General features: G+C 51.6%; 5 protein-coding genes across 5 annotated transcripts; 3 read left to right on the top strand and 2 right to left on the bottom strand.

Annotated features, from left to right (window-relative positions):
- Positions 1 to 143: 143 nt before the first annotated feature.
- On the bottom strand, positions 144 to 971 carry Z517_10115 (uncharacterized protein; the record flags this gene model as incomplete). The annotated part of the gene is made up of 3 exons (XM_013423728.1): positions 144 to 242; positions 337 to 564; positions 612 to 971. 3 exons carry the CDS (start codon positions 969 to 971, stop codon positions 144 to 146), a joined length of 687 nt encoding a protein of 228 aa, XP_013279182.1.
- A 952-nt stretch (positions 972 to 1,923) lies between these two features.
- Positions 1,924 to 4,438, bottom strand: Z517_10114 (uncharacterized protein; the record flags this gene model as incomplete). Its single annotated transcript, XM_013423727.1, has 5 exons — positions 1,924 to 2,877; positions 3,227 to 3,476; positions 3,532 to 3,802; positions 3,876 to 4,034; positions 4,147 to 4,438. The coding sequence occupies 5 exons, from the start codon at positions 4,436 to 4,438 to the stop codon at positions 1,924 to 1,926; spliced, it is 1,926 nt and encodes a 641-aa protein (XP_013279181.1).
- A 1,549-nt stretch (positions 4,439 to 5,987) lies between these two features.
- Positions 5,988 to 6,444, top strand: Z517_10113 (uncharacterized protein; the record flags this gene model as incomplete). The annotated part of the gene is made up of 2 exons (XM_013423726.1): positions 5,988 to 6,121; positions 6,189 to 6,444. 2 exons carry the CDS (start codon positions 5,988 to 5,990, stop codon positions 6,442 to 6,444), a joined length of 390 nt encoding a protein of 129 aa, XP_013279180.1.
- A 480-nt stretch (positions 6,445 to 6,924) lies between these two features.
- On the top strand, positions 6,925 to 8,615 carry Z517_10112 (uncharacterized protein; the record flags this gene model as incomplete). The annotated part of the gene is made up of 3 exons (XM_013423725.1): positions 6,925 to 7,378; positions 7,468 to 7,896; positions 7,957 to 8,615. The coding sequence occupies 3 exons, from the start codon at positions 6,925 to 6,927 to the stop codon at positions 8,613 to 8,615; spliced, it is 1,542 nt and encodes a 513-aa protein (XP_013279179.1).
- A 2,748-nt stretch (positions 8,616 to 11,363) lies between these two features.
- Z517_10111 (uncharacterized protein) lies at positions 11,364 to 12,108 on the top strand (the record flags this gene model as incomplete). The annotated part of the gene is made up of 3 exons (XM_013423724.1): positions 11,364 to 11,684; positions 11,799 to 11,848; positions 11,937 to 12,108. 3 exons carry the CDS (start codon positions 11,364 to 11,366, stop codon positions 12,106 to 12,108), a joined length of 543 nt encoding a protein of 180 aa, XP_013279178.1.
- Between the last annotated feature and the right edge of the window lie 6,854 nt (positions 12,109 to 18,962).

The following is an 18,962-nucleotide window of genomic DNA, read 5'->3' as shown; positions in this document are numbered from 1 at the left end:
CACCAGCGGCGCGGAATCATCCGTTGCGATGAGTAAATCTCCCGATGTGTCCCGAATCGTGAAAACATCGCTAGTGTTTGTCTGTTCCCAGCTCTTCTAGCCATGAACCCAGGGTGCTGTTGAGTCTTCTCTCCGCCATCGTCTTATGTGTATTGCCACGCGGTAACATTAAGGGTATCGAAAGCCAAAGGATCGAAACCAAGGCACTGGGATACATTGCCTCGAGGCGCCGTGATGTTCTTCTGCATCATTTGGTAAGCTTGTGTCAATGCTGATATACCGGAACAGCAACGATGCGGGCAGCTCATAATCAATCCATGGACAGGGGCGACTTACCAGGTTGGCGAAAACTTGCCAGGCCTCTCCATATGTAGGACATGCCATCAACCCCGATGTCCCGAATGCCCTCAGATTCAGTCGTCCAATCGTGGCTCCTGGGGCCTTTGAGTATGTGAAGGGACACTGGACTGCTCCATCCGGCATGAGACTCGAATGGGCTTGGGTGTAGCCGACTTCACCACCAGGCGTCACATACAAATACTGACCACCAGGAACAAGAGCACCCTTTGCTTTGTTAGTGAAGCTTTCCCATGTCGGCAAAATCACCTCACCATTGCACACAGAGAGAGTACAGTCTGATTCCCCGTGGGACATCCTCCGGCTTCTTCAACCTCAGTTGGACAATATGACACGGTATCTCCTCCAAGGTAGAAGCGGTAGCCTGCAGCATTCATGGGCAGTAGGTGAATTGGTGAGGCAATTCGCGAAGCCATGACTGTAAGCCACGATGTTGGGGTGGTCAACGGGCCAGTGGTGGTAGTGCTTGAGCTCGAGGTGGCTGAAACGGACGCGGTGACGGTTGCGGTCACAGTGCTGGCCACGGTGATGACGGTGTCAGTCGCGCCGGAATTCGTGTCTGCTTCAATGCAGGGTGTCGCGGTTGCTCGCGGATGAGGTGAGGTAAAGGCCATCCTGGAAAGGAGAGAGATGGCCACGAGACACAGAGCGTGCTTCATTATCAAGGATTTGAGTGTCTGAGACAGAATTCAATTGAATGAGACGCACCTGGCAATACTTGAGCAAGAGGAGAGGATGGTGATTGTGAGAATAGAGACGAGCACTAATATTACTACTTGTCACAAAATAGCGAACACATTATTCTCGACGCTTGTGACGACTGCACCTCCACGTTCCACTCCACCATGTCGACGACGGCACCTCGCAGGTTTTCCTCATTTCAGATCTGGTGCGACTTTCCGTTCCTTGAAACGACGTCCGATGTTGATATCCGTCCGATCTTTCGACTTGAACCGATCATTCGGGTCCTTCACGCGTGTAACAGTTACATTCTTGATCTGGACCAGTCCACGACCGACTACTTCGACCTGCTCTGTCCATTGCCAGCCGAGTCACACAGACACACCCGCTCGCAAAGAGTCCTCGCCTCTTTACCTCCCTTGATCGAGCGTAACGTTCAGCACCTTCACCTTCCCCGATCGTTGCTTATTCCCGCGGTACCTTCCAATTGCCTCATGATTTTTTCTTGGTCAGGGACACACGTCTTGGTAGATTTGGAGGTGGTGTCAGCATGCACAATTTGAGGATGCAAATTCAGCCGCATCTCGGACGGATGCATCCTTCTCAAATGCTGCAAGAATGTGTCAACTGCGGTCTCGGATGATCACATTGACCACTGGAAAGGAAGCAAGTAGGAATACAAGATGACCTTGAAACTCTCGGGGCCTTCTAGTTCAGCGAATGCGTGTAGGGCGGCTTCTCTTGAGACAGGTGTTGTGGTTCCCCAAGAAGCAGATGCGAGTCGACATTTCTGACCCAAGTGGTGTTCAAAGAGCTGAACTTAGAATCAAGGGTCATTGACCAGGTAAATTACCTGGCCATTCACCAGGATACCCAGCCAGGACCTCACAATAAGCATCCAGACTCCATATCAACTGCATCTCGTCCTAGGAATTCGATACATCGTCTGTTATTTCGCCAATGGATCCATGCCAATCCTTGCAAAAGCGAGTCGGCCAGATCATCCAGCTTTGACATATTAGTTGTAGCAGCTCGCCCGTCCTTCGAATGTTTGTTGACACGCGATACAAACTCGGCTGCTTCCTGCTGAACGCTCTTCCCAACACGGAAAATTGAGTTTTCATCTCTGAGCATATTTCCAACAAGATCAATCTTTGCCTTTTTTACGTCGCGACCGACCAGCTTTTTCTCCTTCGAGCCCAGCAGACCCTGGTACCCCTCAAGCCAGTATCGGTTGACCCGGGGAGGCTGCATTGGCTCCATGCTCAGCTGCAGCCGATGCTCCTCAGCTAGAGTTCGTAGAACGGAATAGAGCATGCCTTCAAAGACACCAACCCTGAGGGTCCATTCTTGAACCGCTGATTGTCCGCCTGACCGAAATCTTTGTCTCTCGATCAGGATGTGATTGGGTTTGTAAGTCCGTAGCATGTATTTGACAAGATTGTACGCATGCCTGGCGTAGTCAATAGGCTCGAATGACTCTTTGGCCACTTCAGCTACTTCGGTCACTGTGGAAGAGGTCTCCGGCGCTGAGTCTGGGTGGCCACTCGTGCTGTTCAGTGATTCCGCCACTGCTATACGACGCCATGCTTGTAGTGTTGGCTTGCGGTATTGTGTATACCTTAGCGGTTGGGTGACCTCCTCTTCCACTGGGGCCGTGAGATGCGCAAAGGCCAGATTTCTGATGCCCATATCTATGCTTAACAGACTCAAGTGGGACACACTGCCCCTACTATTTCCATCTCTTACAGAGTCAGACGCTGCACAACTGATGGCCTCTATACGGGCAAGCTTCGTTCCGGAGCAGGGCGTGCCGAGTGCGGTCGCAAGTCGATGTAACTTTGCCAATGTTAATTCCTTCAGCCATGGTTTTGGGGCGGTCATTGCATGGTGGACAGAGATGCAGACGTTCCTGGGAAGATATCTCACATGTCGAATCAAGAAGCTATGTCATTCAGATCGGTGCCTCCCCAGTGGTGTTGACTGCGATGTTTGAAGCTCTTGTCCAATCAATCAATCGTGTTGAACGCGTCGCGTCTCTGGCTGCGCGTCATTTTGTCATTCGAACATATCATTGATCCTTCAGATTTCATTTCAACTCCCCATCACCTTCCATCAATGCCTCATGTAACGTCTGTCCTGAAACCCTTGTCCATTCTTAAACAACAAGGACCCCACGGTATCTTACGCTACCCTCGTCTAGCTTCTTCATGGCATCCGTGACGCCGCTTTGTGTCAATGGGAACTTTTCGATGACCGGTTTGATTGAATGTTCCGCGGCGAATCTCAACATTGCCTTCACAGACTGTGGATGAGCTCCCCCAGATCCGATTATCGAATAGCCGTACATGACAAACGGCAGAGCAGGGACTGGAATATTGTCCATGCTGATGGTGAGTGGGAATATCTTCGCATACGGTGCCAATACTGGTAGATACCTGTTCAGTGTGAGTGTTCGTCCCAACCCCCGAGACTGGCAGTGTTGAAACTTACAATGAGAGATCAGGTAGTACCGAAGTAGTGATCAACAAGCAGTCGACAGGCTCGATCCCTTCGAACTTTGTGACTCCCTTGGTGGCGTAGAATTCCCTCGCGCCAAATTGGAATGCTTCTTCCTTCTTGCTTTCGGTACCGGAGAAGACGACGGCCTCCATTCCCATCTTCGAGACAAACTGAATAGCCAAGTGTCCGAGTCCACCGATCCCGATAATCCCGATGCGATCACCTGCTTTGAATCCATTCTCGTATAAGGGACCCCAAACGGCTGTCCAAAACACCCCTTAGCAGCGAGTCCGCCAATGGTGGACAGTTAGAGTTGGGCAAGCTGGTAAACTTACTGGCACCACCACACATCAATGGTCCTGCAGATTCGGACGAGATTTCGTCTGGAATCTTGAAGAGCGTGCTCACGTCCCAAGCAACACCTGTACCAAAGCACCCTTGGTCCAAGTTTGCTGTCCCAAACTGTTCGCTGTTCTGACACTTGAACTGCCTGCCTGGAGTTGAAGTTAGCCTCATACATCACCCTGGTCGGAGACGACCGGTCCTGCAGACTCAATTGAGCAGCTCTCCGGCGAAGAGTCACTCGTGGATTGGTGAGCCACTCACCTGTCAAACAAAATTTACAGTAGCCGCACGTTCTTTGGAGCCATCCCATTCCAACCCGGTCGCCGACCCTCAAGTCTGAGAGCTTTTCAACCATGCTTCCAATCTCTATGATAACACCAACTCCTTCGTGACCCAATCCTTGGTCGGCTTGCCGGTAATGAGAATCAGTACCACAAACACCGCAATGCGACAGTGCGACTAGAGCTTGTGTCGGGCCTACATCGCGGTGGCCCTTGGCCTCCACGATCTCACCGGATTCGGAACCCTTGAAGACTGTAAAGTCGATACCCATGGTGAGTTGCTTGGAAGAACGCAGATTTGGATTGACGATATGCCTGGACAAACAGGATTGCTGCACTGCGTGGGATGGGTGAGAAACGAGACTGCGTGCCCCTTTTTATACCACCACTGATCACCATATACCTGAGATGACGACTGCCCCGTTTCGATCTGGACGGAAACAGTAGTAATCATCCTCTTGCTAATCAAGTTGCATTTGGTCTCCGTGTCAAGGGACGCCCTCACATCCTATGGAAGGGTAACAAGGACGAGACCATAACCCAGCCTCCATCGCATCGACCGACGCGTCACGATAGCGTACCGGGAGTCCAAGTGAAATACCAACCATGGCCCATTTGCACCCACATCTCCTAAGGCAGCCGAACAATTGCGTACGAACTATGTCAATTAGAGTTGTGACTTGGACAGCGACCTTTGCAAATTCCCTGATTCGGAAAGAGGCAATTGATACACGTCCATTGGTTGTTCAACGCCACTCAAACCAAAGAGAAAGTGGCTTTTAGCTATGGTGGCGAAACAAGATATCTGACTAAGGCTTTCGTTTTCTCTATACAGACCAAGCACTGATTATGGCAAGTCTAAACAGCGTATAGCGATCAGTGCAATACCCAGTCAGTATCACGGCTTTAAGCAGATCAACCTCAACGCTGCAGCATTTCTGTATACAGCAGTCTGCAAACGTGGATACACTCAAACAGATATTTTGGTCTGTTGGGAGTTTTGAAAACGGCTTCCTGAACTTCTTCTAGGTGTGGGATAGGACATAACTGACTACTGAATTCCCATAGCGCCCGTACCGCCAGCACCAAGAAACCCTATTCAGCGATCAACGAGCGGTATGCTGGCCACTATCTCGAATAGTGTCGGACCACCATGAACGAACCAGCGGATACCGCCCAACAGGCTTAGGCACTGTGACAGCAGAAGGTCGACGTCGCCCTTGCAGCAGTTGCAGTTAGTTTCTTCAGCACGACACTTGCCTCAGCAACATCAAAGATCCTGTTTGGTGCGACAATATGATCGCGTGGTCTCACTTTGGATTCCGACTGTTCCGCCAACACTTAGCAATCATGCAAGACAGCGACGCGTGGGACCGAGGAGGTGACGGTCTTACTGGTGGTCAAGATACCCCATTCAAAATCCAAGAACCCTTTCCCTTTCCCGAATCTAATACCTTGATGGTTGATGGCTCCCGGACCCATTACCATCAAATTCACATCAAGACCATTGTGCTGGGTCTCTGTGAGACTCCAGGCGCGTCCCAGACCTGGTCGTTCCATGGCATCCAGGGGACAAGCGAGCTTTCTAGCTTCAGCCGTCACAATTACTGCGGAACCCAATAGTCAAAACCCGCGTCTGATGGCGTAGGTGGTCACTAATACCTTCTTGCCATCTTCCGGGGCTCGCCAGCTAAGTTGTTCCAAACCATTGTCCGGGCTGATGGAGACAACTGGGACATCGGCATAGCAGCACAATGAAAGGACTCTTTCTATTGCAGCGTCGGAGCCTTGGAAATTTGCTATGAAGCTGGAGAAGTCATAATGAAAGCGCGATTCGGGGACGACGACCTCTCACAGTCGTGGCGAAAGAAGTTATCGGATTTGGCCCTTCTCTTCGACTACCATCCTTGCCACTCGACAGTGCCATCGGGGACCTCTCCGGTGAAAGCCTTTATGTGAGCCAGGTTTGGGACTAGGTCTTGTCAAGAACTTCTGACTCGAGGAGATCAATGACCGCCGAAGGAAAAGCTTCCTCGGCAACGCTCTTGTTCAGATGTCCACTTATGCGGGGTTCACCACCGCGCAGCTTTCTCTGAACGGCGACTTTGCGTACTGCGAAGCGAGAATGTTTACCTTCTATGATCTGTCCATGATGCCAATTCGCTTGTCAGTACCTGCACCGTCGAACCGCTCCCTCGAACGCAACAGTGACTGGCTGGTAGGACAGCTCATGCGCCAGACGAGCATGAAGCCGCGCTCGGCCCGCTACGCCCGTTAGCCTCGTCCACCAGCTACTCCAAACGGATGAGGCTCCGCATGTCAGCAGGTTTGTATACTGTGATCAATTGACTATCTACGCATTTTCCATTTAGTCGCTCCACTGCCAGACATTCTGACACTATCCACACTGACAATCAGAGCAGGGCCCTTTCTCCAACCCGGCGCAATGTCTCGTGCCCAATCATATCCACTTGCTGGCTACCCAGATGTTGCGTACAAGAAGTCTATTGAAGGTGAATGCCCATGTCGGTACTATTCCATCGCACTGCGGAGATGCGCATTTGTCCTTGTGGACCTTATTGACTCTGCTGGATTGACACTACCTTTTCTTTGGGGTATAATAATACTCCCAAAGTCAGCAATTTCAGCAGCGCTAAATTCGAGTACGGAAGACGACACTCGTCAATCTTATACTGGAAAAGTCATCTGCTCTCTCCTACAAATCACCTTGTTCTTATATGGTCTTTGACCTGCGAAGATGGGGGTCCTTATCAATCTCCGAGGTCGAAGCCTCTACTGGCTGATGAAGTTCATCTGCGGGACTTCCTTCATGATGTATGGGTACGATGCTGGCGTGCTCGGTGGCGTCGTTTTACACAAGCCATTCCTGGACGCGATTGGGAATCCGACTGGAGAATGGGTCATACCGTGGATCTCCAGCTCCTACTCGTTGTCGGCATGTATCACCTGTTTGATCGTGGCCACCTTTGCCTTCAAGATTGGCCGGCGAGGGACTATTCTTTTGGGCAACGCCGCCGCCGTTGTCGGCTCAATCATCCAAGCGACGGCCAACTCTGTCGCACAACTCACTGTTGGTCGGATCATCACTGGCTTTGCTATCGGCTGCATCTCCAGCGCTGTGCCTACGTACTTAGCGGAGACGGGTGTCGAAATCGGGGACCGTGGCCCAGCCAATGCGTTCAATGCCATAAGTGAGTCAAGACCATTCGAGAACCGACGCGTATCTTCTGCCGGGATTGTTGACAAAGATCGTACATCTTATGCTAATGGCGTCCTGCAGTGCTTATTAGCGGTGTCCCGCTGGCGTACTGGATAGATTACGGCTGCATCAAGTCCGACGGCCAATGGAGCTGGAGAGTGCCCATTGCTTTTCAATGTATTTTTGCACTGGTTGCAGGCATCTGCATGCTCTTCCTCCCGGACACACCGCGATACTACTATGCGAAGAACCGACACGCCGAAGGCGACGATGCCCTAGAACGCCTAAATGACGCACCCATCGACTCGGAACAAGTCCAGAGGATCAAGCGCGAGATTCTCGTTGCCATTGAAGCAGAAGAGGAGGCAAAGTCTAGTTTACACTGGAAGGCATTCACCACTAGTGGCATCATCGACCGCACGCCCATGAAGATCATCCGACGGCTCTGCATCTGCTTTTGGCTTCCCATGATCAGAGAGTGGATGGGCTCTTCATTGCTCGCGTATTGGAGTACTGTCCCGTCCACCCTTCACATCGTGTGTTCCTAGGCTAACCATGGTGCAAAAACAGGCTCCGTCATCCTCAGCCGAGTCGGTGCAGCCCCTTCCCTGGTCAGCCTGCTCGCAGGGATTCTCAATATCTGCTTTGCCCTAGGCTGCGTCCCGCTCTACTTCACCATCGAGAAAGTCGGACGTCGATCGGTCCTTCTCTACGGAGCCTGTGTCATGTCCGTGTTGATGCTCATCTTCACCGTCCTCCAAGCCGTGCCGGCGACGCATTCCGTTCAGTGGGCGGGGATCGGCATCATCTTCGCCTTCCTGTTTGTGTTTGGGTATGCCTGGCAGGGCTGCGTGTGGCTGTACTGCTCTGAGATCGCGCCGCTCGAGTACCGACACATCGGCGGCGCGTTCACGGGCTTTGGCGAATGGCTGATGACCTTCATCACCGTCTTCGCAGGTCCCATCGGCCTGACCAACGTGGGCTGGAAGTTCTGGCTGTGGGTCCTCAGCGGCAATCTCGTGGCCGTCGTCTTCGTCTTCTTCCTGTGCCCCGAGACCGGCGGCAAGACCCTCGAGCAGGTCGACTTCCTCTTCTCCAAGAGCGCCTTTGTCGCCGGCATGAAGAAGGCCGAGCGTGGTCTGGACGACGATGACGAGGAAGCCGCCAACGACCGCTGGATCGAGCTTCAGGGGAAGACTGCCGAGCAGCGTATCGAGGTCAAGGGCTAGATGGGAATGAATCTCGACTGAAACCAAGAGAGACAGTCAGCTTCTGTTTCGCTCTTCCTCGAATATTAAGAGACATCAAGAGACAAAGATAGTTCTTGAGGACTGCAGAACCATTGAGCAACGAATACATCTTATTGTCCCGACACGGAAGCGACTAAGACCTTGTCACATGTCGTTGTACAGGTGCGTAGCTTAGCCACTCGCTTCTCGAAAGATTTTCTATACTAGGAGCTTAGGACGACTTTATCAATTCAGTCCAGTCAGACAGTAGAATGTAGTTCAGAGCATAAAACATTTCATGTTAGCAGAAAATAGCCGCGTCCCACGGGTATCTATCACGTATGTAACTCCCAATAAAGCCCCAGCATATTCTTTGAAGTTATGTATATCGAACACTTCCAGCCAGACCTCCCCACATCGTTCCGGGTCAACTGATCAGCCATGTCGTCGATGCTTCACCGTTCCTTCCAAAAAACTATGTTAACTGGCTTGTGTATTAGAGCGCGGCAGCAAAGTCGCCCCGAAAACCGACGGACGTCCACCATCTGTGCGGGTGTAGTTTGCGTTAATGGATAAATATCTTAGCACCCAAACCTGTTGCCTTCCGAGAATGTCTAGTTTCGAACGACTCCAGGTCCTTCTGTCTTGTGTTGTGTAGTCTCTTTGTCTCTTTGGCTGCCTCGACCTCCACGTACATATCTCAAGCTGAGCGAATATCGACTATGTGTCTCGTCGTTGAGTGGCCTGTCCAGAGTGCTTTATGTAGCTTGGTCTTTGGCCATATTTTCTCGCAAGGTCGTTATCCTGTAAAACTTCCCAGTTCTCTTTTCTGGATAGAGGTGTTGATAGTATATCAAAATGTGATAACCCCGGTATGTATTCCCCAATATGTTTCCTCCTTTTCCATATAAGTGAGCTTTGGCGTCCCAGTAATCTTGCCGAGTGAGGTAACAGAGTCGAGGGGTGCAGCAACATGGCAATCGTCGAGAAGTCTCAAGTGAAGTGCCTGTGATGTATCTCAACAGGACTAACATAGTTACGGAATCTGAGGTGAAGTTAGTTAACAGCCTGTAGAAGATGGTATTGGTTGCGTCGTTACCTAGGAAAGAGTACATTCAGGATTCTTCGTGCAGGGAGAAGTTCCAAATCGACAAATTAGAAAAAGTTGATGATTGTGCTCCCAAGATAGAGAGGAATGAGACAAGATGGCGTGTTGAAAAAGGTTCAGCTTCATTGCTGGTCGTGTTGCCTCAGCATTGGAGGTGACAGCCCCTTCAATCCAGGCCTTTCATCGTGACTCGTAGCCTCTCCGACGGATCCGGGGATGGGCACAACCGTTCTTCAAGTGTTTGTTCATGCAAATGACAGTGCAGAATTGGTAGGATCGCTCGAGGGCGAGGGCGTAGACCAGCTGTTGCCGTCACAGAGTCGCCTCTTTGACATGACTCTGGCTCCCTATCGTCTCCTCTTCGTAGGCAAACATACCTAAGGACTTTGAAAAGAAGTATTGGTAAGTGAGCAGGTTCGGAAAGGTACTTTTTGGTCAGTTGAGACTGCAACAATGTAACGGTCAAATTAGGTCAGTCTCGTGAACTTCGCCACCAATATTCGCCGAATGTTTGTCCTATAAACATCTAAAGTCAACTTGATAGTCCTTTCAGGGCATTGGTTATTGGCATGACGGAACGGGAAGTGTGCGGACTGCTATCCAAAGATCACAGATTGTCTTCGGTTGATGCAGGGGAATGCTTTCTCTCGCACTCGTGATCTTGAAGCAAGACGGTTCATTCCAGCTCTCAAGAGGAGCCCATGTACCCAAGATTCGGGAGATGTTGGATGAAAAGGAAAACATCGACGCAAAAGAACGTGGTGTGTGCGTAGCCTATGGGGTAAACTGCGCTCTGGGACAGGAGAGAATCAACCCAGGGGGAGGGACCACAAGGAGGGAAATCTCGGTCGGGTTTGGGCAAACGAGGAGACTAGTGTAGGACTCGATATCTGCTGTTCTTTTCAAAGAGGACAAGACTTGTACAGTTGGCAAGTCACTGCTGGCATCGGGCTTCGCTGAGATAGTATGGTTCGAAAAGAAGAGTCAGGGGAAGGCAGTCGGGTTCGAAGAGCATTCGGATAGAGGACAAATGGGCACACAGGGGATTGCGGTCTCTTCAACGCAGTCTTCCAAAAGAAGGACGGTAAGTAGGATTAAGAACTTGAAAGACACAGGCAGGAGGCCAGAAGGGTATCGAGCAGAGGAAGAAGACAGAGGTTGGGCACTGAGCAACCAGCCTGTGAGCGGCGTTGAATCTGACAAGGTCTTGTGAGAAAGTGATGGACCAGTTACACTATTCAAGTGTACCTCGTATACCAAAGCTCAATGGCTGGCGATCACAATGTGAACAAGTTGATGGATCCCACAGCTCCCAGAGGTGTATCATCTTGGGATCGAGGAACATCATCGTCGTCGTCGTAGCTGGGGAAGATAGAACCTGGTATGTCTGCCCGGATATCTTTGTTTTCGCTGCTTCCGAGGCTGCAATCACAGAAGCAAGAATCCCCGCATTTGATGATTGATAAACCCGACTCCAAACATAACCAACTTGAATCTGTCAAGGTCATCATCCATCATCGTTGATGTATTTGGTCTGTTCTCGTAGACTCCTATTGTCCCAGATCTCGCAGCAGCGTCTCTTTTGCAGCCCCCTTGTGGCATCCAGACTCCACGGCACCGATATCACCCACCGCAGCACCATGTCATCCGCAGAGTTCCCTCCGCCCCAGCTCAGATCGGCTGCCGAAGACGTTGCGTCCCTCCTCAAGTCTCGAGGCGAGACCATATGCGTGGCGGAGACCGCCGCAGGAGGACTCATTTCCGCCTCACTGCTTGCAACCCCTGGGGCAAGCAGGATCTACAAGGGTGGATTGACACTGTATACGTTACAATCCAGGATTGCCTTCGCCGGCTGGACGCAACAGAACATCGACAATTATGATGGACCTACCCCGGAATTGGTGGAAGACCTGGCAAAGAGCGTGAGAGCAACGCTGCAAGGAACTTATTGTGTCGGTGAGGTACGTACTCCTTACAATCCCCTACATCTGTCGATCTCGCCGGACAGGGCGAAGCCCTCAAGGCCTGGACAATGGAGACTTTTCTCGCTTACTCGACTGCTCTCAACACAACAGTCAGGAACAGCAGGACCAACCGCCAGTGGCAAGACTCCCAACAGACAACCGTAAGTACAGATCCCGCCCTATCCGCCTCTCACCTAGCTGCGCCTCAATAGGGAGCATGTGAATCTGATACGAGGCGGAAAACTACAGGGGCTACGTCGCATTGGCAGTGGTGGGCGAAAAGGGTAGTGTGAACAAGGATCTAGACACGGGGTTGGGAAGTGATAGACAGGCCAATATGGTGGCGTTTGCGGTTGCCGCGCTTCAACTGGTCAAGGACTTCATCTTGTCGTCTGGCGGTGACAAGGGTGGGAAAATGTGAACAGTGTGACAGTTGATGATGGACCGAATTCGAACAAGTGGCTCGTAAGCAGTTGTGGCTGGACTATCCACCAGCTGGCTCCAACGGCGTCATCTCCCCCAGGCACCAGAGTCGAGACGAGTGACTGAGGCTCAGTTTCGGGTGATCCTCACTTTGTTTGACCCGGTCGTCTACTGACTTTGTTTGCTTTTTCTCTGCCTGATGTAGTTCTGAGTTGCTCCATCAACACCTTTCAAACTTCGGCATTCCTCTTTTGAGACTTTCCCTAAGTGGAGCTGCAAAGTCCATGCATGCACTGACCAGGTCACAAGGGAAGCAAACGAAGTGATGCATCACATTCCAACGTCCACCGTTGGACGGGGTCCGGGGTGGCTTTGTGTGACCGGGCTATCCACCCAGCTTATTCACCATGGCATGCAGTATTCGCGGTCGACCTGTCAATCTCGTGTCGATGACGTTTGAACCGTCCCCCAATTGAGAAAAGAGCCATTGAGACTGAATACGGGGGACATACCTGAATCTGCCTCTCCTGAGGGGTAGGAGACCATTGCAACGTGCCTAGTTTCATTGGGAAACAGACTTTGAGTGCCCAGATCCACCACTATCCATCCTTATGATCGGATCAAAAACTTCGGATCGAAACTCAACCACAACCTTTCGAGAAACCCTGTCATCTAGTGAAAAGTGCGCACGGACTGAAGATGTCGTCAAGGGCAGTGATATTCGCCTCACCTCTTCCTCTTACACAGCCAGGGTCCGCTCGCCAATTGTTGTTACAGAAGCAAGGGACTTTAGGCGTGGACGATCTATGAGCCTGAGCGACATTGCGAAAAAATTCCGTGACGCACAAACTCAAGCGATTGGCTGCGCTGCATCACTCACAACCTTTTTCACTGTGCTTCCAAACCTGTCTCGTGATATGGTTCACCTGGTCCTTTTGACAGCTGTCAATTCTTGATCCTAACCAAGCGTGAGCAACGAGAGGTCACCTTGCATCGATCGTAATTCGTAGAATGAGAAGGGTGGCAGGCCTCGAGTAGACTTTTGAGGCCAAGACGAGAATGTGACTGCTTGATGCGCATCGAAGGCATTGCTTAGAACAGGCGAGTGCGAAAATTCTGGCCAGGATTGTCACCAGGATTAGCTGTTGTTTGTTCCGTAAAATGCGAAAAGATCGACCATCATTTGGCAAAGAGTAGTAGAAGCCCCCAAAGTTATTGTCTACTGCCCACACGCGCGTGTGTTCCAACAGGAATGATGGATAGAGCCAAGGACACTGGGTAAATTGGCCGTGTTGGGAAATTCGGAGGACGCGGTGAGGAAAGGTTGTGCTTCGCTTGAGCTTTGCACATCTAGCCAATTGTGGTGCTAAGAAGAAAATGAGGCGAGCGAGAAGGGGTTCAGGCCCTGCGGCGGGGTGGAGGAGATAAGTCGCAGAGTGACAGACAAATAGCCCTTGCTCCTGCAGTCTTTGCTGCGCTCCCGGATGTTCTGGCCGTGTACAGTATTTGTATGAGTGATGATGCAGACGATCAAAGTGCTAGGGGTCTCGCGATCCTTGTACTGTGTCGGATCATACTCGGATCTATGTACCTGTATGTAAGTATGTAGAGATGCTCAGAGTGCAGTCAATGGGAACAAATGGGGCTTGGGTTTCCACGCGTGCCACGGGCGGGTGTTGCGACTTCGCTTCGGGAGCCGGACTTCCTGGTGATCTCCGTCTTTGACCGACCCCTCATGTCCGATCCTGGCACGGGCTTTGCCTACCTGCAAAGTACTCGGTACGAGTCGTAGGCTTGCTCGTAAAACCTTTTCCCGGGCGACATCGCCCGCCACGCTCGCCAGGGCCTGCCACTCCCACCTACTTCGAGTACCTATAAGCTGCCCATCCAATTGCAACCGTGGGTGGCCCCCTCGACTTGCTGGGTCTCAGATCCGTCGTTTGATCTTCCTCGCTATCACAAGCAACGAGCGAGGGTTGAGGATCCGCTCCTGGTCCACCACGCCCATTTACTCCGTGTGGAATTGGGTTTGAGAAAAGTTCTTTCTCCGTCCACCTGCTGGATCCGAAAATGTGGCCTGGTCGGGGTTTTTTGGTTGATGACCTCCTTGTTTTGGCGCAGTTGCAGATTTCCAGGAGCAACGGGCTCCATGCGCTATCGCCAGAACCATTTCTTGCCACCTGCGAGTTAGCCATCCATTGACGCCGATTTGCCAATGTTGTGATCGCGCCGTCTCTCGACCTTGGACCAAGACCAGCTGCTATCGAGGAGGGGGGGACCCATTTGGCCCACGTGGCAACAAGAGAAGGCTAACACTGGCAGAGGCTCTGATTGATTGAAGGATTGCATAGTGTGATGCTTTTCCACCCCTCCCTTGGTACTTGGTACATGCACCACAGAACAAGTATCGCTCCATCCCGATTCTGGTGCAAGCACAGACTGTGGCTGATGCGCGGCTTTGCCAACCGAGAACCACCGATTGAAGGCTTCCAAGGACGCCAGAACACAACGACAAAGGGTAGACCACCATTTGTTGGAGGCATTACTGGGAAGGTTCCGCTTCATTTCAGCTCGGAGATGCTGGTGGGTGGCTGGTATTCTGCCCAGAGGCCGTTCTTCCCTAGGTTGGAAGGAGTTCTTGTTCCTGAGGGTCTTCGTCAGAGAAAATTCGCTTCCTCCTATCGGAAAGTAGCCCCACCACGCCTACGGCCGACGCCCCGAGCACTGGAGATGGCCTTGAAATCACAAGGTGTACAATCTATGGCGGTCAAACTGAAGACAATACCAGGCACTCACGCACTGCAGTCACTATGGGGCGTGTTGAATGACTGGCAAGCTGTGTGTAGTCATTGGGCAGGTGGCTGGTCATGCACCCTCTGTCTCATTGCGGGCTGTGATATGCATTGGCCTATTATGCGAGCTTGGTGGTTGCTGATCTGAGGGGCCAAGGATGGTGGAGGAAGGGAGGAATGGATAGTGAGGAGTGGATTTCTGGCCTGGTCTCTGGTGTCTGGCCTTAGTCCGAGAAGGCAGTTGGTCTCTGTCTTTGTACTCGGTACTTGTCTGGCTTCTGAATATCTTCTTCTAAGGGCCGTGCCCGTGTCCTGCCTCCCACATTGCAACCTGACCAAGGACACTAGTGAACGGCCCCTGTGACCTACCAGACCTCTCAAGTCCACTCCTGTTGCTTGGAGGACTCTGGCATCAAGCCATGCTCGTATAGCAACAAACAGAAATGGGCTCTGGTGATTGCGATATCGTTGGTCAATCCAGCAAGCACTGCGACTGCGACTGCGACTGCGACTGCGTAAACTTCAAGTAGCGTGATACCAGAACCAAGGCCTTGGGTCCAATGCTGCGCTTCCCGGAAACCCAGAAGTTGGCTCCGTGCGCCCCTTGTTTACCACCTCCTTGGTTGTATGCATTTGTAGATTTGCAGCTAAAAGGTTCCACGTTTAGGTTCTTGCCGAGTCCGATTCCGTCTTCGCGGAAACTCTTTTCTTTCAGCAGAGCCAGGGTGCTTTTCTCCTTGGACGATCTGTGGCGTACTTGTCTGCATATTATTATCTGTCAGACTTGAGTGACGAATGTTCCATGCCAATTGGGCTTGTCGCCACCAAACGTCGCACAACTTATCCAAGCGTGGGTCGGACTGACTCGATCTGAAGCAAACCTTCCTCACTGACCGCACATTCATGACTGTGTACTTGTACAGGTAGGCCTCAAATCTTACCATCAGAATAGGTCCGCTCAAGCCCCACCACTGGGCAGCAAAGTCCAAGTCCAACCTTAAGCTATGTTTATATTCAGCCACCAGCTTGTAAGAGGTTGCTTTTTTTGGGCGGCCACGGATACCTATACCGGTTGAACACCGACGGCTGCTTCGTGTAGTCTTGACTATTGTCAATGCGTCCTTCAAAGAATGGATCTCGAGGAACGCGTGTATTGCCACAACAACACATCTACCAAGGAAGTAGTGGCAAACCAAACCTCGACGATCACTTGGATTAGTTCGAATGCAGGATCAGACACAGCATCATAAGGGATTCTGGATACCCTGGGTTTCTGTTGTTCCTACGAGTACTCGTTAAAGTAAGAGTACGGGGGTTACCCATGCCCTCTCCTAGGCGGGTACAAGTATACTGTAACCCTACCCAGCTTTTGCAGGGTTGTGTCGAGTCAACGTGGAATGTGGGGCTTGGGCCGTGGAAAAAAGAAGACGTCTCGAATAATCCAGAAGCCGAAATTGAGCATACAAGGAGAAAAGGAGGTGGAGCACTAGAGGATTGCTCAAGGGAACATGCTTCAATGTCCAGAGGGTTATCATTTCTCACGCGCCGGTCCTTGGTATTCGGTGGATGAATTTATCTCAGACGTCTTTGCAATTGTACGAGGACATGTACTTGTTTGTAGCTAGCGTGGTGGCTCACGGGAAATGAAATCCTAATCCCGTGGATATCTTTGTCAAACAATTCAAGTTCGTGTACTTGTACCGAGGACATGAATCCCGAGTGTACGGTATCGGTGGTTGGAGTGAACAAGGGCATCTGCGTACAATCCGATCGCTAATCGAGGCCTCCTTTGTGCCTCGCATCGAAGCGGAATAAGAGTCTGACGAGCCAGTATTTACGAGTCAACGAGTTGGAATCGGAATGCACCCATTGTCGTCAGAGTGGCTTGCGGGAGAGGCCCGAAAAGGGACGACGCGCCGTTTCGGCCGGCTCGTTTAGGCGGTCGATATGCCCAAGAAGGGACCGAGCCAGCCTGCAAGGAACACAACCTTTGAGCACTCGGTGCCGCTCTGCTGGGCCTGCGCCACGTGGATGAAGTTGGCGGGGAACACTGGGCCTGGTGGTGGCGGTGAATGGTGGAAAAAAGCCACTCGGGAGAAGGTGAGTTCTCCAACAAGCACCTTTTACTTGAAGAAGCTGAAGAGCGGCCCATTTATTTCCTGGCGTGAATGTTGAGAGGCAAGGGAAAATATGCTTCGACTACTTACTCGCACGAGTACTCGTAGCTCCCAGACACTACTCTCGTCGTGGAACGAGTGAAACCTCGTCCCCATCGCTCTTTTGTAGAATACGAGAAACCACTCTTCGAAACGAAATTCAACCTTGGCCCCTTGACAAGGCCGCCACTGACTTTCGATGTCTGACTCGCATTGAAACTGGGAGCAAGGTTGATGTAACCGATTCCGGACAGTCGATCGGCTGTGTACCCAACAACACAGGCATCGACAATTGCGCAAGGTGTACTACTCGGTATGCGGTTGCGTTTATGTGAGAGAGTCCAATGACGACGCCTGGGGTTGGGGATCGCTGCAAGGCATGCTTTGTGTTGACTTGTGTCCCTCTCTTTTCTGTGTCATGTCCACTGAGACTCCAATCTTAAAATTACGAGATCGATAAGGTAGGGTAGGGCGGAGGCCTCGGTAGGTGCGCAAACGCCAGTGAAGCGCATCCCCAACCTCGGAGACCAGGGCAGAGGGATCGTCGTCTCTGTTGAGGGCTAAAACTGAACAAGGTCACCCCTATCATTGTTGGTGAATTGGACAAGAAGATTGCTGCCCAACCACCCGAGGATCATCGTCATCATCATCGTCATCGAGGGCATCCCAATACAATAGGAGCAGCTGCAGGATAATAACAATTTCGAGGTCGTGAGTGGCTGATCGATGGAGTTACTGATCGTTGTCCCTAGCAAATACTGGGAATTTGGGCAAATGGAGTTGGAGACCATATCCTCTTTGGGGTCCACACAATCAGAGCGCTTCCGCTCGAGGTACCTCCGGCGCCTCCTACGAGTAAGAGTTCCTGAGCTGGATTCCCACCCCCCAGCCATACCTAGGTACCTTGTAGCTAACACCGCATATTGCTCGCATGTTACTTGCATTCAAGCACCCAAGGGCAGGTACTCGTATCGTAGGCACTCACGTAGTCTTTGGGTAAGCACGCAGCATGGAGCCCTCCTTTATTCCCAATCCAGGCTGCCTCCCCATTATCAATGTCTGTATTTGTCCAAGTGCCTAAGCGCGCCGCGACACCACCTAAAGTCCGACTCTTCCTCGCCTGAGGTGCTCTCGGAGGAACGCGACCAGCCGCTGGAGGTATACTTGACTCGGAATGCGTGGCATCTCGATCCGGGGCATTCCGGCTCGGGTGTGAGGGGCCTCCCCGGGACGGAGCAGGTGATACGAGAAGTGCAACCGACAAACCTACTGTACGAAAGACGCGAGCTTGGCAACCCTGAAGACCAGCCATTGAACATGGTCGTACCGAGTACTCATAAAGGATTGGCGTTTCAGATTAGCATTTTCCTACTAAAGTCCCTTGGGCGCTCAAGTCCTGTGTAAAGCGACCACCGACTACCTCCCGGCACGGACAAATTCTTTGCACGCTGGTCTGGTGTTTCTACTTCTACAGGGAACCCTCACACGGAATACCGCGACCATTATCAATGAACCCACGTTCGAGGCTCCCCGTTTCACCAGACGTTTTCTCGGAGATGAAAGAATGATGCGAAGACAGGATTTCCGCGATCCGTGTGGCTCACTCCGAGAAATGATTGGTGGATCACAACTCGCGGCCATGAGCCTATGACCTTTGCAGTCGCATCCACAGATGTGGAAAAGAGCGGAAAAGACGGTTACGTCTTCTGTACTGAGCATGAGTACCTACGGAATACTCGTAGGTGCAACCTAAGACTCTTTGAGGACACCAACGCGCACAAGCGAGGACCAAGATGAAACGACCAACTCGGAGAATTCGGAAGCCGCACGCGTCTGGCGGGCAGATTCCGTGTCTCTGGTTGATTTCCTTCCGTAATCTGTGAACCTTCTCGGACTCTATTCCC

Source organism: Fonsecaea pedrosoi (assembly GCF_000835455.1).
Source record: "Fonsecaea pedrosoi CBS 271.37 unplaced genomic scaffold supercont1.7, whole genome shotgun sequence".
In the NCBI taxonomy this organism is placed as follows: Eukaryota; Fungi; Ascomycota; class Eurotiomycetes; order Chaetothyriales; family Herpotrichiellaceae; genus Fonsecaea; species Fonsecaea pedrosoi.
Note: the sequence above shows the minus strand (reverse complement) of the source record. Positions and strands in the feature narration are given on the sequence as shown.